The following is a 23,312-nucleotide window of genomic DNA, read 5'->3' as shown; positions in this document are numbered from 1 at the left end:
ACTAACCACTGCTGGCAGTGGAAGTGTTGTAGAAGCAGACAGTATGAGGCCTTTTAAAGTCATTTGTCCGGTTTAAGAGCAGTTGTGTTTAATTATGGTAAATATTTGATGCTGAAATTACCAAACTACACCAAATTACCCATATCTAACTCCCTGCTGATAACTTAAGCCTGATTACAGTGTATAATTCCAGTGTTTCTCTGCGATAACACCAAGATTTTACTGACAATTTGACAATCAGCTCCTTGCTAAGATACTTCACAATACATGTTAGCTTTGACATTTGAAAGAGATGTATTTCCCAACTGACCGAATATCTCATGTTAAATCTAAAATATGGGACTGTTTTCTTACTCAGAGTATCTAAATGCACAAATTATCTCAATATGAGGAGTATTTGCAACTGAAACTGAGGTGGATCATTCAAAATCAGGGTAATTTAAGCCAAAATTACTTGCACATGTTGCATGTTATTGTCGTATTAACAATTTAAATACCAAAAACTTGGCAAAAGCTACTTAAAATACACTTCGCTGTGTAAAAATTGGCATCTGGGCCTCAAAGTTAGCAACTATCAAACACAGACAGCCTTCATTTTCCCTCTCAGGATGGGAATTAGTGTTTCATGGGAGATTCGTAAACAAAGCTGGCTTTGTCTTCCACCCCAAAGTGCCCATGTGCTAAATACTTGAGTAATTCCTCATAATACTTTTCCAAAACAGGCTCTGCAATTATGCATATATAACATGTACAATTGTGATTAATTGTTAGGCTTTTTATGAATTAATTCCCATGAAACTAGCACAGGTTCAGTGTCTGTTGGTGTCAGATCAACACATGAATATAAATGAGGGTACGAGTGACACTTTTTCACCATAATTAGACAAACGGCTCCTCGAAGGGTGTTTTTAAGTGTTATAAATCACCCCAAAAAGTCTGATATTCGTCATTCTTCATTACCAAAGATGGAAATTTAGATCAAAAGTGAACGCAACACTTTAGATTTTTGTTTTTTTATTTGATTTGAGGGTTTTCAACAACTCACTTTTAGCCAAAGAAGAGGATAGTATTTTAGTAATAATATTACATGTTTTTGTTTTACAAAAGAAAGAAAAAAAAAAAGGGGGGGGGGGACGCACATCTGGACAGGACCTATGTAATGAACTATGTGCACACGCTTTTCAATACAAAATTGGGGGCAAACGTGTGGCAATGAGGGTAAACGGGGAAAATTGGGGGGGATATCACATCGATACATATACTCATCCCGCTGTTTTACAAAGACAGTCCCAACTCATTCCCTCCCACCCTCACAATACCAACAATGAGAAAAGAAATGATACTTGGAGTAAAAAACAGCAAATAATATATAATAAAATATAATACTAATTGTACAGTACGTGTTATTCCTGTTGTCCTTTTCAAATCCTGAACACATTAACAGCTCGAGTCGTGTTTTCGCTTCATCCACGCCTCTTTAAAAAAAAAAAAAAAGACAAAAAGTAGTGTACATTAAAAAAAAAAATCACGTTCAACACTTTTCTCTTCGTCTCAACTCCTTTTTTTTTTTCTTTTTCTTCCTTTTTTTGTGTCACTTCGGCACAAAAACCGGCCGTCCGTGACCGATTTAACCCTTCTTACTGTGTGCCGAGTCCATTTTCACAAGCTACTTTAGTATCAGATCAGGATTTTATTTCTCTTAAAAGATTAATTCATCTCGAGGGGCAAATGTTATCCGAGTATAAAAAGAGGTGAGTTTGTCCACTTGGAAAACAAATAAACACGAGAGACAAAAGACTAAACTGCTCGACTTGAGAGAAACGAAGTACCTTTCCTCTACAACAAGCAGCTAACGGGAACTTAAAAATAGCTTAAAAAGGTGATGAACAGAACCTGGATTCATTGTTTCAATCAGATGCTACTAAAATCGTGTGGCTCGAGTTTCTTCACCTTTTTGGGGAGACAGACATCGAGGGTGGTTTGGATTCTGGGCCTTTTTAAGTCCACTTTAATTCATCGACCACCTCTGCCGGGGAACACTGGGATTGTACACAGGTGTGTGAGGGAAGGGGGTCGGGGGTGTTATGGTAGTTAGACTAAACCTGCCCCATCCTCCCAGCTTTTTTTTTTTTTTTTGTTAAAAACTTGCTAGCTCTTGCTTGCTTCTTGGATTATTTAATAAAAATAAACATCAGAAACAATCTAGTCTAGAAAACTGTTTGTGTTCACTGACTGTACTCAGTCAGAACTGTTGATCTCTCGGGCTGGACCAGAGTCGGAACCGTCAGCTGGACCGGTGAGAGGTCGCTATCCGACTGGTCGCGAGACGACGGCGGCGATCTCAGTCCCCAGTTTCCGTCCCCGCAGACGGCGGACACCCCCCGACAGGAGAACTTGTGGCGGGCCAGAAGCCGGGGGTTCCAGAAACGGTGTCGGCATCTGTGGCATTGGAATGCAGTTTGTTTGAGATGCTGGCCCCTGTGTTTCAAGGCTTTGTGTAAGGAGGTGGTGCGTCTTCCACACACCTGGCACCGCAGACGGGCGTGGCAGCCTGAGTTTCTTGGAGGGTGCCTGATGGCGTGGTGGACCAGCAGAGAGCCCTGTTTGGCGTAGGTGGTGCTGGGGCAGATGGGGCACGGGAAGCGCTTGAGAGGGACGTCCATAGACGTGAGCCCTGTGACGCGGACCGCTCCGCCGCACCACGACTTCACCTTCATCCCGCCGCCCTTTATCTTAAGCTGCACCAGGAGCTTTTTTTTGTTGAGCTGAGCCTGCAGTTTGCCCCTCTTTTTCCTCAAAATCATCAACTTCCTGCGAGTGTCTTCACTCAGAGGGACGCCCACAAGCCTCCCGTCCCTCATGATGCTGTGGATCACCACGCGCCTTTTTTTCTTTCGGTGCTTTCTCGTCTGTCCGTGCTGCTTCTGGAAGTTTTTCGCGTGGTAGTGAAAAGGGTGCTGCAGCTGCTGCTGCTCCTGCGGTGGTTGTGATTGTTGTGGCGGTGGTGGTGGCTGTTGCTGTGGTGGTGGCTGTTGCTGTGGTGGTGGTTGTTGCTGCTGCTCAGGAACCCCCTGCTGCATGTGGGACGACCCGGCATAGTTTGAACCTGAGTCATAGAAGAGGGGCGAGTATCCGGAGGGCTGAGACTGGTCGACACGCTGGCCGCTGCGGTCGATGCCGTGCTGAGACAACTTGTGGCGCACTAAGCTGTTGGAGTAGGCGAAGGCTTTGCCACATACTTCGCATCGAAATGACTTCTCCAGCCCCACCCCCCCACCATGGACAGTCTGTTGATGTGCTGTGAGGTGGAAATAGTGGCGGAAAGACTTCCAGCAGACTGTGCAGGTATAAAGCCTCTGAGACGGGGTGCCAGACGTTGGAGATTTTTCTTCTTGAGAACACGATGAGAAGTAGTCAGAGTTTCCCGAATTGGCGACTTGGCTGATAGCAGCAGCAGCACCTTTTATTCTTCTTCCCTGGTTGTCAATTTCGCCTTTTCTGTGCAGCTTCCCGTGTCTCACGAGACTCTGTGCATAGGCGAACATCTTCCCACAAAGATTGCACTTGTAGTTCTTTTGACCCGAGTGCACGGTCAGATGTTTGGTGAGGTGGAAAGGCTCTCGGAACATTTTGCCGCACACGTCGCAAGCGTGGGGCTTCTCCCCTGTGTGGACGCGGTTGTGTCGCCGCAGAGTCTCCGCCCTTCTGAAGCGTTTGCCACAAATCTGACATCCGTAGGGCCTCTCCGAGCCGTCCCCGGGAGGCGCCGGGCTCCTCCTCCTCCTCACGATGGTGTTCGGGTCCCTCTTCTCTCTTGGTTTTCGCGGCCTCCTGGGTTTTGTGTGAGGCTGGCTGGGGTGCGTCAAAGGCATGGTGGAACCGTTGAGGCTCGGCGTCGTCGATGACGGTCCACCCATGTTACCAAACCCCAACCCACCCAGCAGCCCTCCAATGATATCCCTCCTCTCTCCTTCCCGACTCTCTGTGTTTATATCACAGGAGGCCGCGGCTGCAGCAGCAATGGCGGACATGGCGCTGCTCGTGACCTCATCCTCTGAATCATCTAACAGGGAGGACAGGGGGAGGTGGGGCTGCTGCTGGGGCTGCTGTTGATGGTGGTGGTGCTGCTGCTGCTGCTGCTGTTGCTGCTGACTCTGTGGATGAGGGTGAAGAGTTGGGGCTAAAGGGGCCTTCCGTAGAGTTTGGCTGGTCATTTCATTGGATAAAGTACTCTCTGCAGAGTAAAGAGATGAAGGTTGTGTTCGTCTGTAGTCTTCAACCCCGCTGCTGTAGGGCGCCTGGCTTTGGTAGCGATTTCTGGAATAATCTGTTGCATACTTGTCATTTCCTAATCCCGCCCCATCATTTGAAATTGCGACCCCGTCGCTACTTCCCATTTTGCTGCTGCTTGGGTTGGATGGTGCGTTCCCTGCACCCGCAGCCCGGTTTTTGGAGCTGCGGGGAGGTTTGCCGCAGGCGCCGGAAGCAGCGTGGTTGAGCAGAGAGGTGCTCTCACGGAAACAGCGCCCACAAGCCGGGCAGCGGAAAGGCTTCTCATCGTGGATCTTCTCGTGTCTGGTGAGTGACTCTCGACGGTTGAAGGACTTTTGGCAGATGCTGCAGACGAAAGGCCGGTTTTCTGAATGGGTGACACTATGTTGGATGAGGTGACCCCTCTTTTTGAACCTCTTCCCACACTCGCCACAGCAGAATATCCTCTCTGGGCTGGGAGAGTTACAGTCCGACTTTCTGCTTTGGCTCTCTGGTGTCAAGCCGTGGCTGCGGAGATGCCTTCGAAGGCTGGAGAGGTGAGTGAAGGTTTTCCCACATTCACCACAGTGGTAAAGGGGTTCTGGTTCCGACTGCCCAGATGAGCTATTGTTGTGACTCTCTTGTGTTTTTGACAGTTGTTGGTTACCGTTGGCTACAAGCACAGATGTGGAATTTGAAGAGGTGGGGACAGATGAAGATGAGGATACAGTGGAGGATGATTGCTGTTGCTGTGAGGAAGATGAGAGGAGAGAGGAGTGCTGCGGCTCACTTCCGATGACACTTAGCCCAACACCCCCGGATCCTCCTCCCACGAGGCCTGATGAAGAGCTCTGACTGTGCACACTTGAGCTGCTGCTGTGGCTGCTGTGGCTGCTACTCTCTGCTTTCCTCTGGGGGAGGTAGCCTGCCATTGCTTTCTTTCTCCTGCTTCCACCACTCGAAACTGATGTGGAGGTGCTGTCTCCTGACTTTGCCGTATCGTCTTTAGATAGCGACAGGTGCAGAGGCAGAGGGAGGGAGAGGCCAGCTTCTTGCTGCATTAATGAAGCTATCTGGTTAGAAGAAAGCACTGGAATGCCTTGGAAATCAAAGCCACCCAAAGGGGCGGGCTGAGGGGCTGGGTGGAGAGGGTGCGGGTGGTGAGTGTGGCTGTGTGGATGAGATAAGGCATGGGGGGTTAGCTGCTGCTGTTGCTGCTGAGGCTGTGGAGCTGTGTGGCTGTGGCTGTGGGAGGAGTGGAGGGCAGGAGGAGGGGCCAGGGCTGAGTTAGACTCAGTGGCGCCCTGGCCGAGGCCCAAGCCCAAGTGGTTGTGAGTGCCTTGCTGGACGAGGAACTGCTCCAGGCTGCTGTTGGTGGGGACTCCAGACAGGAAGTACTGGTTAGCAGCAAGCATGCAGCTGAACTGCTGGTGGAGGCTGCGGGGATCAGACTGGCCGACTAAAGGGACTGCAGTGCTGCCGGAGGGGTTGTTGGAGACCGAAACAGAGGTGGAAGGAGAGGGTGAAGAGGACGAGGGGCCAGGGGAGGGCTGGGGGACAGAGAGACCTGGATGCAGCGGGGGAGGTGGGGGTGCAGGTGTGACCCCGATCACTCCAGCACTCCCTCCACCGCCGCTTCCACTGAAGTCGAAACGTCCCATCCCAGAGTGGAGCTGCTCCTGAGCCAGCGCAGCCTCGGCTGGATGGAAAGGCCGCAGAAACTGGGGGTATCCCGACGAGGAGCTCCCACTCCCACTGCTGCTACTGCTCATCTTACTGGACTTCCTGGAGCTGTGGGACGAAGAGGAAGACTGGCTCTGGTGGGAGATGGAAGGGGGAGGGGCACTCATTTTGGCAAATAATGATGAGGAGTCGGCAAAGGCATTGCTCCGAGTGCTCTGGAGCGATCCCAGTCCAAGGCCAGACAGGAGACTCCCGGAGGTGTCGGCAGACTGCTGGTGCTGCTGCTGGAGCTGCTGCTGATGCTGCAGCTGGACTTGCTGCTGGTGGCTCAGCTGTCGCTCCAACCCAAGGCCTTTGAACTGGTGGGCTTGGTGTCCACTTAGCATCTCCAGGATGTCCATGGGGTACTTGCTGAACTGAAACATCTTCCCAAAAAGCTGTGGCAAAGTGTCTAGGGAGTAGAACTACCCCGTACACTAAGTCCGTAGTAGATAGAAACAGCTGAGAGCCCTTATTAGACTGACGTCTGATTCTCAGAGACAGTCCCGCTGTGGCTTCGACCCCAACAAGCCACCGTAGTCCACCAAAATCTGATGCTTGATCCTCTCACATAAATGTCACTAATGCATCTGCTCCTCATTCAGGAGTGAAGCCTTTAAGTGCTTCTGTGGGATGATATAAGACGGGTCATAAATAGGAAATATACTAAATTATAATAAAAAGAAAACGAGTCTGTAGTGTTTCTTTAAAGTGTTCCATATTCGGAAGCAGTTCAAGCAGTCCCACGACGTGGAGTGTGTCGGTTATTTCGGAGGAAGATGAGCCATCTCTTCAACGGCCTTCTGCCCGGTCGTGGAGTCCTTTGGGGAGCCTGAGAGGAAACAAAGAAAAGCCACAATAATGTTGTTAGTGATTCTGTGACTTGACTGTGATCAGATAAAGTCTGAAAAGGAGCTCTGTGTGAGCTCGAGTGGTTGATTTTAGCTGCACTTAATGCACTCCAGAATATTTTGCTCCAGCACAGATTAGTTACCCTGATGAGAGATCATTTTGGCTTTTTAATTCATGTAGGTTATGATTTTATTCATTCAAGAACCTCTTGCATAATCCTTAATTCCTCTTTATTCATCAGGCTTTAGTCCCTGATGATTTTGTTTTACGAATCTGTTTAAGTTTCAGGCACAAAGAGAGCAGAACGTACAATATCTGGTTTGAAAATGTTTTGGGTGTAAGCATGTCGACAACATTCAAAATAGAGGTCAGAGACACGGCCTTCAGACCATTAGCTGCAGCACACTTACTGTGGAAATGCTGGAAAACCAACAGCTCAAGAGTTAGTTAGTTCATTATGTTAGTTAGATTGTATTTTTTATTCCCAACAACACTGATAGTTCCAGCTGCAAAATATCACCACTTTTATCTAAAAAGTTTCTCAAAACAAGTTCAAACAGCTTTTCAAACTCAACTAATTTGGTTTCAGTTTCACCTGAAATGGCAAAAGTAATAATAAAACTGTATGTAATGTAATGTAATGTAAACTGGATCCCCCGCAGTCTTTTACAGTGTGAATATAAACATGTCAGTCAAACAGAGACACGCAATTACCACTCAAATAACTGTTTGGGAAATTAACAGGTCACTAATCAGTCAAACCATCATCTGGTTCCAGCATCTTTACTGTGGCTGTTTTGATCAAAACCCCCGACAGCTGAGGGGAAAATAACTGATCGTGTTGGTACAGAGGAAAACTCTGGGTCCTGAAAGTAAACCCAAACACTTCCCCATACAGACAAGTGCAATAACATTTAGATTTTACTTTCATAGAAGAAGAAAAGAAATTGTTTGTCAAGTTTTCACTTAAATACTGTGAATACCGGGTGTAAAGCTGTGATTTTCTGTTTTGTTTTTATGCCTCAAGTGTAAATTCTGCAGAGAAAAGCAGCACATGTTGGCTCAGTTCTTCAGAATATAATAACAACTTGAATTAGTTTCGATTTCGAGGAATAAACATCCTCCTCCCTCCTTCATCTGCCAAAAAAGAAACAGAAAAGATGAACTACTCTCCAAATATTCCCTTTTTCAGATAACAACTGACATCTCTCATAGCCACAGGAGGGTTAAATCAGTCTCTTTCTCACCAAATCGTGTATAAATAATTGAAGTTACGGGTTCTTATGCGTCAGTATTTTGTGGGCGACATGGAGATTAACTCAGCTCCTAATTCTGGCCTTCATCTGGCTTACTGCAGAGTGTTCGACATGGACAAGAAAGCAGAGGCCAAACGTTACCGTATGTGCCGTCACATCTGTGTGCAGTTTGCAGCTTGGCAAAGTCACAGTGATTCTGCATTTAAGATCATTTCTTTTAAAAATCCAGCATAAAGTTTACGCCCTCTATTCTGCTTTCTATAGTCATCAGAAACCTGAAGGAGCAACAGTGAGTGCAGTATTAACTGGTAAAGAGCAACAGGAACAAGAATAAACACTGAAACGGAGGGGAAGATATTTCAATACACAAGAGACCTCCAGGAAATTTGAGCACATCCTCGTGTCTTACAGGAACAATGTCTGTAATTAAGGAAGTGTGACTGTTGTCTGTGTGAATGTGGTTTCTCTCAACCCACCAAGACCAGAGAATCAAACCTCTACACCCACAATGCATGCTGATCTCCAAAAAACAACTCCAGCCTCGAAGCTGTAACCCTCAAGTTTGCATCCACGTCTGCTCATAACATCTGTAGCGAGGACCTGGCAGACGCTGGCAAAGAGCGAAGAGTCTGGGTCGAAATAAACCTAAAATATGGTTCTCTGAGTATACGTCTGAGCCAGAGAAGCACAGTCACCTCATCAATTTAACTTGATGCACATCAAATTTCCACCAATGACCTTTAATGAGTTTGAGTTTAAGTGCTTGTGCAAAACATGAGTTGATTCCCTGAAGGAGTTCCAGAGACTTCATGTTTATTTCTAACAGGCAAATGTCATAAACTAATGAGCAACTTCTTATTTGTTTTTCTGTCCCGTTTGGAGAATATATCGTGTTGCAGCCAGAGCTGAAAACCACACACAATGTTTCAGCAATAAAGGTGAACTTCTTAGAAGAGAGTTTGTTTGTGACAGATAAACCTGACAGTATCAGTGTCCCTTAGAGACGGGCAGAAGATTATGCTCAGATGTTTGTTTGTGTGACAGTAATGATGCAGAGAACCGAGCCGCTGATTCAAAATCAAACCATTCAGACAGGAAGAGACGTATGCTCGTGTCTCTGCCCGACCCGGAGGAGACTTTCAATGTTGCATCATTTTCTCCACCGATAAACATGAGGACAAAGTTAATAATCTGCCATAAAAGCTCAGGTTTTAACCTCTCAGGTTGTTTAATTTTGACAGTCACAGTTTCAACAGAGGCTGAGACAAACAGGTTGAGGGTATGTACAAATCCTGTCACATTTTTCAGAAAATCATTGTTTTAATGATCAGATTTCAAACATTTTGTTGGGTTTAGAACACTATTTTCTAAGAAGAAGGGTCTTAAATCCAAACGGGTCATAGTAAATTTTATATTCCAAATAGTTTTCAGTGTTGAAAATAACAGCCGACTTGGACGTTTTAAGTGGCGTTTTCCTTGAATGAATGACTTGTTGATATTACTTTACTCTTAAAATCCCTCCTCACTCAGCACATGTTTACGTGCATTTTAAAAGTCCGGTTTTGGTCTTTCCAGTTTCAGTAGTTCAACTTAAGTGAGTGATGTAAAAATGCAATTGCAATCCAAAATAAACTTTTAATTTCACAGCTGTAAACATTGCAGAGATTAACTGACTACAGATGAGAAAAACAAATAAATCAGGAATACTGCAGCCATGCTGGGTTTAATTCAAGGCAAAAATCTCTGAGGTTATCTCAGTAGCAGGTAACAACTTGTTTTACCGGAAGACGACGCTGAAGAACTATGAATCGTGCCAGTTCAGGACAGGTAAACATTCAAATGGAGCGCCTCAGCCAATATGTCAAAAACTATACTAAAATATGAGCAGTTTTTTTTAATTGTCCCTTTATATTCTTTAATATTACTTTGTTTCATGTGTGACTTATTGTGCAACACAACATCTGCATATGTAGTTTTCTTTAGATCATTAAAAAAGACGGACTGAACTGGAAATGGAAAACCCATCTCCCCCCACACCCACTCTCATGGTTTTCACTTGGTCTGAAAACCTTATTCAGCACAGGTTTCGGTAAAAAAAAAAAAAAAAGAAAAAAGAAAAAGAAAAAAATAGCCTGCAACGAGTGCTCAGATATGTGCACAATTTAAAACGACAAAAATCTCCTTACAGTTCACACTTTTAGAGTGAATAACAAGGAGCAACGTGAAGCACATACTGGTAAACCTGACAGCTAACACACTCAATCTGCAGCAATGTGACTGCATGCTGTTTGCACCTTACCGGCTGATCCACAGGTCCGACGCTCCTGCTGGGCCGCAGGTTTCACGGACGAACACTCCAGTCTGTGCACGGACAATCGGAGACTTCAGCTCGATAAACTAAAAAAGACAAAAAGGCAACAGATGACCGATCAGATCAGACTAATGACTCTCTGCTAGCATTTATCAATCACCCAGCTAGCTAATGTTAAACTGCAAAAATGCTACTCTAACGCTTCGAAACATGACAAAATTCGCACAAATCAAGCCAAACTTAAACGCTTAAATACGTGCCGTGTCTTAAAATGTTCTTAAGTGTATAACAACGTGTAACGCAATTAATAACTAAACTAATTACAACTAAATGATGCATCCCAGTCTTCTAGCCAAAGGCTAGCAATGCTAATAACTTAGCTGAGCCGTTAGCCGTGCTTAGCATGGCAGCTATCACGTTAGCAAACACAGTCCTGCAGGAGGCAGCTTTTGTTTTTGTTTTTTCACCTTGTAACAAACGACGTCTGGGTGAGAAAAGCGCTCAGAAACAACGCAGTAAAATAGTGATAACATCGAGGTGGGAGTGCGCTCTAAAAGCAGGGTCCCTACTGCCTGTCAGTGGGGCCTTTTTCTTCATCCATGGAAAAACACAGTGGAAGGCCTGGATCTCCATCGGCCCAGGAGGGCAGCTTTTCACTTGCTAACAAAACCCGTTTCCGCTGGCCTGGTTCGATATGTCCATTGTCTGACTCAGAGGTCCTGAAGCTCAACTGGCTCACTGATCGTGTTTACCCACGCGTAGCCTTTGTTTTGTTTCGGTCGTGTTTTTGCTGCTTTTCTCCTCGGCTGCCCGCTCTCCGCCCCGTTTCAGGTTTAGGTGTCCCCCTCTGTAGACGACGGCTCCGCCGAAGCTGCTAGCGGTAAAATGGTAGTTTCCTGTCTGCATAATGGTTCCGGGTAGAGCCAGGCACAGGTTAGTCTGTCCGGCTGCGACCCCACTGCCGCCGCTGCGCTCACGGCCACCTCTGCCCCTCGGGTTGCAGAATACAGAGCCAATCCAGCATGATGCTCATGAATAAATAAACTGCGTGTGCGCGTGTGTCTGTGTGCAAGAACGCGCGCGTGCATGCATGCATGCATACATGTTTGCACACCATTAAAGAGGTAACTGTGTATTCTGACACTGCATGTCATTAAGTCCCCCGCGAGTCTGTGTGTGTGTGTGTGTGTTTTCACACCAGTAGTGTAAAATGTTAATTAGACGACTAAAGATGTCATTAAGGCGCATGCTGTATAACACTGCAAAGTGTGTGTATGTGTGTGTAAGATAGTGTGCTTCGTGAATATTTTGCAAATCAATTAAAGTATCCATAATTGTACATTATTTGGACTTATTGCTGCTGTGTTAGTGGGTTTGTCTGCATCTGCTACACATTTGAGGGATTCAACCTCCATTTGACCACCTATATTTAGATGCCAAATCATGTAAAAGATTAAGTTTTAAACTGAAAACTGGTTTACATTCAGTAGGTGATGGTTGGGTCAATAACCAGAAAATAAATATGTCAACGCTGCATGCAAGATAAACAGAAAGTCAACTATTTTGGGGGTTTGTGGGTACCGAAATGCTGTTCTGAGGATTAAAACTTGTATAACTTTATGGTTAGTGTGAAGCAAGGCATAGCAAATGAGTTCATATTGCATAATTCAACAATATGGTGATTCAAAGTGCTTTACATAGAACAGTGCAGAGAAAGCTATAAATCAAAGTTAGTTACTTTAAATAAATCAGGTAATTAAATGTGGTGGGAAAAAGGAACTTATTAAGGTTTAAATTTAAAAGAAGAAGAGAAAGCAGCTCATCCATGTTTAGTTCTAACTCTGGGGACAGAAAGCAAAACTTTGTGATGACCTGAGATGTCTTGATCGTTGATTTTTAACCGTTCTTTGGCTGCAAATACATCAACCTCTGTTTTATCTTTGTTTAATTGAAGGAAAGTCCAGAACATGCAGCTGTTTATTTGTTTGAGGTGCTTAATAAGGGTTGTATGGGGATGATAACTACCAGGTGATACAGTGAAGTAAATCTGTGGTAGCATGTTTTGTTGCTTTGCATAATGTGAGCATGTAAATGATGAATAAAAGAGACCCCAGAATAGAACCCTGAGGAATTCCACATGCCATTTTTGGCCAATCAGATGCGTGGCTACCTATGAGTGGTATCAGTCTTTCAAGTCGGATACAAACCAGTTCAGTGCTGTGGCAGAAAGTCCCACCCAGTTTTCTAGCTGTTGCTGTGGAGCACTGAAATCCAGTAAAACTCAGACTGGGTAAGGGGTTAGGAAACACACGCCAGTAGAGGATGTGGGTGTGTGAAATAAGAAGAGATAATAAGAAAAATACAGAAAAGATCCAGTTTTGTGGCTTGACTGTGCTTTTGAGTTCCTTTGCTCCAGCACCGAAGAGAGCTTTTTAATGGAAACTATCCAGAGTGCTGCGGTATCTGTTCATGGCAGTTTGTAAATGTCCTGTCACCCTACACAACCACAAAAGTATTGATCAGATGATTGGTTTCTTCTTACATTCATGCAGGAATCAACTGTCGGGTATTCCACTGGCTAAGACTTGCTGTAACCAGTTTCCCTTATCACAAGTAAACCACATCATTTAGTCATCTAAAATCCACAGAGTTTTGTAGAATAACCTGTAAAACCATACTAACGTTTGCTCAGGTGAGTAGACACATTATCAGTCTGTTAACAAAGACATATATATTCATGATGCAGATTCCCATTCAAAGAAACAAACCTCTGCACCAAACTGTGTCCAAGTCTAATTATTCTTTGATTAGATTGGTGTATTTGGTGTATTTTTTAAGCAAGTACAGCAAACATTTTTCCTTCTTTGTTGTTTAAAATATGAAATATTCTTTATTTTAAGTTTTAACAGGAAAATATACGTAATAAGTAATTTGGCCCATTTGTGAGGTTTCCGTGACTTTCTGAGATGTTTTAATCAAAGTTAATCATTGACTTATGAGAAGATCATCTCAAAGTGATGTTTGCTTTTTTGGTCACAATTTGCAGTCTTAACTCAGAAGAAATAACAAGCTGTTAGCTGTTAACTCCATATGAGAAAAAGGGGCCATAACTGTCTTAAAGTTGAACTTTGTCAAACCTCCTGCTGGGAACGACTTCTATTACTATAAAAGAAGAAAAAATAAGTAATGTCCCTCATTTTGTACCATTACTATGTTCTTAATTAATCATTTTCATTGCTTGTCGTTACTTATCTTATTAAACACTATCCATTTTGGGAACTATGATCCCACTCAAAAATAAAACAGATGATTGAGGAGAGACTATTTAAGTGCAGGTCTATGTTGTAACATAAGAGGGTGGCTCTGCCCATCTTTTACATGCAGTAATTATTAACTCCACATTACATTACTCTGCACTTATTGTGATGATTATGCCTGGCTGTGGTGTTTGGGTGTGCTGAGTTGCAGGTTGGGTTGAGCAGGCTGCAGAGTTTTTCCTCTGGGTGGAGTCTGGCCGGCTCCTGTATAAACAGCTGTTTTCCATCTACCCTAGGAGACCTTCTTAGGGACCTGCAGGAGCAGCCAGCCTTTGCTGGATGATCTTCATCTTCCATGTGGTAATCAGGGCTCCTCTCAGTGTTGCTTGCATTCTATCTAAAATCTCTTTTTTTTACCAGTTGATCCTGCTTCCTCAGCATTCCCTGTTTCCGTTTACCTTCCACAATTCAACTTGCTTCTACCTCCTTGAGTCAGTTTCCTGTCAATACCTGCACTGGAGTTACTTACCCCCTGCAACTACCTGCCTGCACACCCTCCTGCTTCTCCAGCCTTCCTTTGCTACAGCCAGTGCCTCCCCCAAGGATTCCACCTCCATAAACCAAGCAAGAAGAATCAGTATTATCTAGACATTCTGGATTCAAGTTCTACAGAGACTAGTAGCTATATCCATGTTTCAGTGACTCGCTCTCCTGTTTGGGTTCCCTGTCTACTCTCTGACCAGATTCACCTGTGAAAAACAAAGTCTTTTGCACTTTTTACAATGTTTCTTGAGTCTGCTTTAGAATCTGTTTCCCTTAGTCTCTTTGAGCCATGACACTTATTCTCATGTTATTTGTTTAAATCAAGCACATGGAGATGCTCAATTTCCCTCAGCTGTGCACTGCTTGTTGTAAGGACTGACTGACAATAAAGTTCACGCTGACTTGTCAAGCATTGCTAGAATATGCTAAATGAACAGTCTTAGCTTTAGGCAGCTGAGCTACTTTAAGTGAAAGAATTGTGTGCTCAGATTTGGGCTAACAGGCGGCAGGACCTCATTGCCACATCTCCACTTTTATATGGATGTGTCGCGTAATAATGACACACTATAGAAAGCAAACGGATCCCTCTCCACTTTTCTCAAGCAGTAGAAAGTGGTCAAGCATTATCCGTCTTTATGGTCCGTTCAAAATGTATGCAATGCATCCATCAGCTTCTCTCAGTATCATCACCTTGACCTTAAGATTTGGAATAATCTGATTCTGTTAAGTCTGTGAAGAAAAAAAATCTCAACATTATTAAAGCTGTTGGGAAAAGAGAAACTTTGATTTACCAAGAGTACAATACAACTTTCTCCAGCTAAAAATGTCTTGTGCGATCAAGAGTCCCGCCTGCAAAGATGATCCCTTCAAAAAGTCAGCAGCAAGTCACACAACAGACCAACATGTAAGTGTAATTGTTTTATTATTATCATTTCAACAGTATGATTTCTACAAACGCAAGAATTGATCACCGATAACAAAAGGGTTGCACATCTGTGAGACCTTTGTTGGGATATTCTTGGGAAATAGACATTTAAGGGGATGTTATAAATAAATGTATCATACAGTTTGAGGTATGCAGAGTAGCTTCGAGAATACAAATATCCCCCCACCCACCCTCCACCCCCGTGGTTAACACTCGCACATACATACAGGCACACAGTTTTATCAGGGGAGCAATCAACTTAACATGGATTACAACAACAGTAAAAGACCTTTGAAGGTGTGAGGAGGAATGAGCAAGACATCAAAACTACAACTGAACCGTTACATTTCCCCCTTCTTTTTTTGCCTCAACTCTTTAAAAAAAGAAGAGTCAGCCAAAGTAAAGCCACAACAGGTTCTCCTCCACTTCAGTAACTACATCTGTTGCTAAAAAAAACAAACACACAAAACACTTTAATGTAATTACTCTCTTTCATCTGTGGGTACTACAGCTTTAAAGTGTTTTTTTCACATCTGTGCCCTTAAAATTCTGTTAAAAATGAGCACAAATGAGGAAGCTGATTTAAACTCAATCAATCACCCTTTGCAGATGCACGTTAAAGTCAAACGACAGCGACACAAACTCGTGGACCATGCGATTAAACTGACGCAATCGAGCTGATTCACTTCTCTTCAAAGACCACAACTTGATATAATATCGATTTACATTTTCAAACGTTTGAGAACTCCTCACTTTGGTGGACGTAGCGACCCTTTAAAAGGAAAAAAACCCACCTTTTTAAAATGTCATTACAGGTTGATATGAACGAATAACGATGGCGACTTGGGCCTAAGTATCGTCTTCATGTGCTGAAGACACGATCCGAGTTTAAGGTTCAGCATTCCTAAAATGATGACGGGAACTTACACACATGGGCATGTAGATTAGAACAGACGCATGTACAGTTGGACACGTACACGCCATGACATCATAGTCACCAACACTGGCTTCTGACATCATCATGCGGTCCGTCTTTTCTCTTTGATTGCATCGGCTCTTTTAGTTCTTGCGAGTACAAAGGTTTTGCTTTATTTTTTTATGACTCCACTATAAATTTTCAATATCGAAAATCCAGGATCATACATTAAAATTCACAGATATTTAAAAAAATAAATACATGTTCAAGTAAATGACAAAAAAAAAGATCATGATAAGAGTGTTTCACTGTCTCATTGAGGGGTCAAACACGTGAGCACATTGAAACACCATAAAAGGCGGGCCGGAAGCTTTACTCAAACATCGATCATGTCTGTCTGTATCGAAGTACAACTCGGAGGGGAAGGTGAAAGCCTGAAACACGGCTTCACGACTCCCTAAAAAGCGGCATTTGTGGGATAAATCCGGCGTGGCCAGAAGGTCCGTCTCATCGCCAGAGGAGCAAAAAAGAAATTTACAAAATATGACATCATTGTGGTCACCTCTTCTTCTCCCACGACAATATTCAACAGAAGTGTTTTTACATGTCACACAGAAAGTTCCTTTGCTTTGCAGAATTTCCTTGCATGTTAATATTTTCTCTCTACGCAAGAAGGAAAAGAAATCAGTGAAAATATGCACGAGCATGCCTCCTGACAAGTAGAAGAAATGAAAATGAGAAGCAGACACTGTATAGAGCACAGACACACAAAGATAATTCAGTTTAGCCCTTGGTGTGAAGTGTCCATTGTCCCCCACCGTGAACCCGTCTGCCCCCCTTTCCCTTCATACGAGGTGAGCAGCTGAACTCGCAGGTAGCGCGTGGCGTCGCAGACGTACAGGAGGGTTAGTTCGACCCTCGACTCTCTACAAACTCTCTGTTGCTGGGGGTATGTTTATTAACAGATTGATTCCTCTGAGCATGAGAGGTCTAATTCAAAACGTTCTCAGTAATTATCGTGTTTCATAGATGATCACACTCACTAAAATTCACTGTACAAGGCTTCAAGTTAGCTAAAAAAATCAGACTATATGCTGAATGTTACTTTTAAGGCCCAGTCACAGCAGAAACACGGTGGACTGCATTCAGATTTCTTAGTGAAACACACAATATTCTGTGGAGTGACGGATTCATGAAAGGGTTAAGCTTTTATTACACTGGTTAAAAAAAACCCAATAACACCTGCTAACATCTGGCTTTTGAGTGCTGTGTGAAAGTGTTGATTAAATCTGCATTACGGTTCTGGCTTCAGCTCAATTTCCTCTGACTTGGCTCACTTTTTCTTTACAGAAAACACTTTTACCAAATGTGTTTCTCACATGGATGCTCTGAAGCTGTCAGCAACGACTCAAGGACAAAAAAACAGACAAGATTGAAAGATTTCACCTGACTGCAAGACAGCTGTGGGCTGACAGTGGTCCTACATGGCTGGTAATGCCATCTCTTACTGTTACCGTAGCTTACTGGGTTATCCTCTGTACTGGACTGGACTGGTCCTGAATACACCGAGGATAAAGACGACTGGTAATGGTGAAGGATTTAATCAGCATGTCTGAAAAACCTGTTTAAAGACACTGCTTTTGGTGGAAAAACGTCATTAAATAACTGCAATTAAGCTTCTTTTAGTTGTTTAATTTATTTGGCTTCTCATTAACTGGCTTTTAGTTCAGTTTGGGATATCAAATGAGTTCATCCAGTTAGCAGGTTAGTTGCTACGTCGCTTTGTGACAAAACTCTGCAAATAACCACCAATATGTTGGAGTTGTTGAGCTCTCACTGTGAAATGCTGGTGTGACTGAGCCTTCATGGCAGCACTATGAATGAACAGAGTATAATTTTATCCTAAATTAATAATTATTTTTTTTATTTCAAGTTAAAGAAGCCATCAAATGAGCTAACTGCAATTGGTTCTAGTGTTTAAGTAGTTTCACTTTTTGATCCAATCCCAACAAGAGAAAGCGTTGATGGGCCGATCATATGTCAAGCCTTTAAGTTACAAACCGGCTCGGTTAAGTGTTAAATATGTCTTCAGCTAAGAATACACAAACTTCTACAGGGCTCAGTACTGCTAATATTATCAATATCAAGTTAGTTTAATACAAAAGTAACTTGTTTGGTTTTAAATACCTTTATAAATACAACAACAAGCAGACCTGCCTGTCTCTGCCTCGGCGCTCTTCATCATCCACAGTGGATTCAAAGACAGATGAATTTCTGTCAGAGCACTCGAGGACCCAGAGAACAGCGCAATAAAACTCAAGGACAATTCAACAACTCAGCGGATATCCTTCAATAAAAGTCACAGCGAATACCCAGCAGCCTTTGAACTGCATTTTTTTGCTCTTTTTACAAGGGAATTCAATCTTCCCTTCATAAAGAATGGCTGAATATTCTCTTTTACAATACACAGAGTGACAAGGAGAGAATCAATTGGCTTTACTCACTATGAGATCAATGTTGTCATCCACCATGTTTTTTGTGTTTTAAAGGGGGGCGCTGACTGCAGCTCGTCTTCAGGGTAGAATGAAACCCTGTGAGGCAGCCAGCTGGGATCAAACCTTTGTTATTTCTCTGCCTTTTCCTGCTTAGATCTTCCTTTTTGCCCTCACAGTGAATGCTTCCCTCTGCTCATCCTGTCTTCAGCTTCTTTACAATTTCAGTTTTCAACTGTCCTCCATCAATTTTTTTCTTCATCTGTCCCTCTTCCGCTCACACGGTCACTTCGTTCTTACTCCCAGTCCGCAGTCCATGCGCTCCTCCTCCTCCTCCGGGGATGAAGTGCAGCTGTTCGATGGTGTTCTGCCTCTTGCTGGCAAAAGCCATCCGCCGGGCGTTGGGGTGGCCCCCGATAGTTCCGCTGTGGACCCCGTGGGAGTCCCAGTGCATCCCCATCCCGGGCACGGCCGCTGAGCTGCGCTCATGGTCGTGGCCTGGTGTCGGGTGGGAGTTCATCTTGATCATGTGGTGGCGGTCCATGGATGGCGTGACGCAGATGTTCTGTTGCGACTGAGCCTTCTGGTGGTGGCTGAGTCGGCCCATGATGGGAACCATCCCGCTTCCTGCTCCTCTGTCGCCTCTGTCGCCTCTGTCACCTCTGTCACCTCCTCCTACTCCTCCTCCCAGCATACCCATCGTCATCAGCCGGTCCTCCAGACGGTCCGGGGAGACCAGGAGCCTTTCGTGGGACCTGAAACCACAGCCTCATTATCCAATCTGACATCATCTTTAATTTGCACACTTGTTGATCACTTTTAACTTTATTGATCAACATAATTTGATGGTTTTATGTTGTTGTTTTTTCTTTCTTTTGTCTTTTGTGGTTGTTTTCATGAGAAGACATGTTTCTATTCGCTTGTGAAGCAAATCTGAAGCAACAATTTGAAATTCTGCTAAAATGAAATGTGATTAAGACTCATTTTCATAGGCTTGCACACATAGTTTTTGCCTGATAATTAATGAGAATTAAATTCAGAAGAAGAAGCAGTTGACCTAAAAGGAAACAAGCTGCAAGAAGAAACAAAACGACAACTATAGCAGATATGCATCCGCTCTCCTACCGGAATCATTTTCATCTTAGAATATCTGTGATATTACATCATATCTGGGAAGAAGCCGTTCAGTCATGTTTGTTTATTATTTGTGGCTCAGACAGGAAACAGCTGGTGAGTTGCACCATTTTAATCTTTGCCAGGTTGGAAATGATTTAGTTATTATTTCTCATTTTGTTAAGCCTGTTTGCAACAACTCAAATAATCAGCCATTCATCATAAGTCAGAGCTGATTTTTCTCTGATATGTAAGATTAACAGAGCGTATTTTCACCCTGTCAGACTTTAATGAAACAGTCCTTCTGTTGACATTTATAAAATATTCCACTCTGATTCCCTTCGCTCTTTTATCATTTCCATGGAATTTGTCTCGTCTCACTTCCATCTTCTCAGGTCACATATTATGATCTCTTTTAGATTTCTTTCATATTAATCCTCTCTGATCTCCTTTGTTTCTCTTTAGTATTCCATCTGCTTCACCTGCTGGTCATAACTGATCACGCTTCGTCCCTCAGCTCTTCGTCTCACCTTTGCCGTCTCGTCTCTGAACTCACCTGCGGAGCGTCTGTGAGGTGGAGCTCCTGCTGGTGCTCATCGTGGCTTTGTAATACTGGTGTTGCTGGTTCTTGGACAGGCGGGACAGGGTGTTGCCCTCCCCGAGTGCCAGCAGCTGGTCCTGGGAGCGGACTCGGCGCGGCGGCCTGTCGAAGGTGGAGCTGGTGTATGGTGTCTGGGAAGGCAGTGGGTATGGGTTCGGGGTGGAAGGGGGGATGTGCAGATGTGGGCGGGAGCCATGGAGAGGCAGAGTGCCCCTGGATCCCAGCGTGTATTCGCCTCCCCAGGGCAGGTGGTGCTGCGAGGAATGGAAGGAAGGTGGAGCATTGTTGGAGCGACGTTTGGAGCTGTAATAGCTCGAGTACTCATCAAGCTCCTTCTCTGTTTCATAAAAAGAGACAAAACGTACAATATATAAATAGGGCCGCAAGAAACCACTATTTTCTTACTGATTCATGAGTTAATAATGTATTAAATCAACTAAGAAGTGAAAGAAAGTACATCCTTTTTAAATTCTAAGGTTCTACATATATATTTATATATATATGTGTGTGCTATGTGCTGCTAATCAAGTGAGCCTGATTAACTGATCATCAGCAAGTGTGAGCACCACTATGAAAGCAGTCAGTTTGCTGCTCTGGAGCATTCAGGTGTGTGTTAACGCAATGCCAAGGAGCAAAGACATCAGCAATGATCTAAACAGAAGCAACTGTTGCTGCCCAGCAATCTGGGAAGGGTTATAAGGTACTTTCCAAATTATTTTGAGATCATTATTCTACGAAAAAAAACAAAAGCTACATCTCAGACTCTACTGCCAAAAGTATTCTTGAGTCACATGTAGCTAAGGCTTGTCTGAAACTGGGTCATCAACAGGACAACAATCCCAAACACAGCAGCAAATCTAAAAAAGACAGAAGGCATCAATGGATGATGCAAAGAAAGAGAAAGAGATCCTGTGAACTGCATGAGGCATAAAGAGCATAAAAGAATAAAAGGTAAAAATATCTAAATGAAAGGGCCCAGTATAAAAAATACACAGTAATGAAGGATGAGTGAGATCGGAGAACATTAATAGAGAAGCTAAATAAAAGAAGATAGACACAGAAAAAAAGTTAAATTCATTAATAGTGAAATACAGGGTTTCTGTGCTTTCTGCTCCACAAACCAAGTCTCCTTTAATCTTCAAAGCATTTCCATGGAGGCAGCTCCCCAAGAGCCAATTTAAACCTGACCTTTAACCAGCCACCTCACTACCTCTTCCTCCCCTCTTGTATTTTCTTTTCTCTTCCTCTCAGGTCTTGTCCCCTCCTTCTGTTTGTTCTTTTGTCTCCACCCTCTCCTCATTTCCCCTTTCCCCTTCCCAGCAGCTCTTGAGATTTTCTCTCTGCTTCTCCTTCCTCACCCTCACCCTCCACCTCCTCTCTCCCCTCTCCTGTTTACTCCCTTTCGGAAAGGCCAAATTATCTCAAGGTTTCTCTTTGGCTGCTGGCTGCAGACAAAGAAGCCTTTATCAGTGCCCTTTCTGCAGGGAACCACATCAAAAAGCACCAGGTTTCAAAGAATCGCTGGTGAGAGGCTGTATTCCTTCTCTCTGTGTTATATTGACAACATTTTAGGCTCAATTTGAAGAGGTGTTTCCCCAAAACCGCCCGTTAAAAAAAAAAAAAATCTCTTTCTGTGAAACTGAACATTTCAAGGCATACAACTTAAATCCAGCTCAAAAGAGATTCAGGCTGTTTCTAGTCAACAAATACAAAGTAAATCTTGTTAATGTTGCTTTCTGTTTTGGAAGATATGAAAGAATAAGAGAAACTGGGTAAACTGCTATAATAAAATAAAATGTGCCATATGAGGAATTACAACCTCAGTCATTACCATAGATGTGAGGTTAGCAGTACAACACTAAACGCACACATCAAACGCAGAAACTATAGATGTTCTGACATTTGATTCAAGAGTTTTGAACTCAAACCAGTATTAAAAATCATTATTGTTGTTTTGATTTTGCCCAGTTTGAGCCAACCTCCATTAAGGTGGAGAAGTCGGCTGACTTCGCTCCAGGGACGAATAAGCAACGCCACTGCAAACCACTGCTACTCGTAGCTGCTTTAGAGGTCAAACATTCAAAACATTACCTCCTAGTTCTTTTCTTTGGCCTCGATGGAAAATGTTATGAGGTTAAAGAAAAATGGGAGAAAAAACATGGTTAGGGATTCAGGAAAAGACGACCGCAGCGATGTGAAACTACAATAAATATTCTATAAGAAAGTGTTTTACATGGTTTGTTTAATACAATCTTTTCACATAGTTACATGAAAGCTATCTCATATGTATCATATTAATAATAATATGTAATGTAACTTTATTATCACAGACTACTCAAAAAGTCCCTCCTGTCCTCATGTTTATCCCCATGAATCAAGTGTCGATATGAGTTGTGGCAGCAAAGAATTGTGGGAGGGAGTTATCTCCAGGATAGTCCTTTCCTTCTAAAGAAGATAATAAAAGAAAACAATGAAGCTCTTTTCCTTTTAGAGAATCCAAACAGCTTTTATCATGGTTGCTGCTCAGATACTTTGAGATAACTTTGTGAAGCAAAAAAATAAAAACTATTCGACCGAATCCTTGGGTTTCCTTAAGTTAGTAAGAAGAGGTGCTGTTTGGTGATCCTTGTAATACTAATTTTATTCTTTATATTGAGGTCTCATTGTAACGGATCTGTGCTTTCATGTCAGACTAACCTCAGGTAAAATAAGAGTTCCAAGTTGTTTTATTTATTTAGATTGTGGACTTCTTTGAAATGAAATTAAGAAGGCAGGAGGAGAAAACTGGGTCACCTACAGCAACCCTCCAACCGTAAACACGACAAATATGTTCCAGTTCAATCAACAGAGAGGGGTGCAGAGTTAAAAGGTAAAGCAAATTCAGAGATTTGCATGGAAAGATGTGACATGTATTAGACAACAGTCTTTTAAAAACAAGTAAAAAAGAGAGAGGACTATGTTTTACTGAATTATCTGTTTATTATTTAAAATAAAGTCTAAAATCAGAGCTTCATGACACAGCAGAGCGCAGGTAGAGTGGGTATTGAAGCCAGCCCCACCTCAGACAATGTTA

The 23,312-nt window shown here is 43.4% G+C and overlaps 3 protein-coding genes across 6 annotated transcripts in view; 1 reads left to right on the top strand and 2 right to left on the bottom strand.

The window, feature by feature from the left end:
- The window catches only part of LOC140274630 (DLA class I histocompatibility antigen, A9/A9 alpha chain-like), a 424,015-nt gene that overhangs the window by 105,857 nt on the left and 294,846 nt on the right, over nt 1-23,312 (top strand). The gene's annotated exons all lie outside the window — the stretch shown is intronic.
- Nucleotides 998-11,428, bottom strand: LOC140274571 (uncharacterized). 2 transcript variants are annotated; one of them, XM_072369895.1, is made up of 3 exons: nt 10,860-11,428; nt 10,381-10,478; nt 998-6,805 (listed from the first exon to the last, which is right to left on the bottom strand). In XM_072369895.1, exon 3 carries the CDS (start codon nt 6,357-6,359, stop codon nt 2,226-2,228), a length of 4,134 nt encoding a protein of 1,377 aa, XP_072225996.1. In that variant the 5' UTR covers nt 6,360-6,805; nt 10,381-10,478; nt 10,860-11,428; the 3' UTR covers nt 998-2,225. The 2 variants fall into 2 exon arrangements, with proteins under 2 accessions (XP_072225996.1, XP_072225997.1); XM_072369896.1 differs by having other exon boundaries at nt 10,962-11,428.
- The window catches only part of LOC140275100 (protein shisa-7-like), a 36,548-nt gene continuing 28,333 nt past the window's right edge, over nt 15,098-23,312 (bottom strand). For all 3 annotated transcript variants that reach the window (XM_072370488.1, XM_072370490.1, XM_072370489.1), the window contains 2 exons: nt 20,195-20,576; nt 15,098-19,280 (listed from right to left, as the gene is read on the bottom strand). In XM_072370488.1, the coding sequence (XP_072226589.1) occupies nt 18,803-19,280; nt 20,195-20,576 (860 nt within the window). In that variant the 3' untranslated portion in view covers nt 15,098-18,802. The remainder of the gene's footprint in view (nt 19,281-20,194; nt 20,577-23,312) is intronic.

The sequence above is a fragment of the Leuresthes tenuis genome, unplaced genomic scaffold, assembly GCF_036924035.1.
Source record: "Leuresthes tenuis unplaced genomic scaffold, fLeuTen1.0.hap1 SCAF_18, whole genome shotgun sequence".
Classification (NCBI taxonomy): domain Eukaryota; kingdom Metazoa; phylum Chordata; class Actinopteri; order Atheriniformes; family Atherinopsidae; genus Leuresthes; species Leuresthes tenuis.
The sequence above is the reverse complement of the archived record's forward strand: the minus strand, read 5'-3'. Positions and strand labels throughout refer to the sequence as shown.

Coding starts and splice junctions, on each gene's coding strand:
- LOC140274571 (XM_072369895.1), bottom strand. CDS start 6,359: ATGTTTCAGTTCAGCAAGTACCCCATGGACATCCTGGAGATGCTAAGT.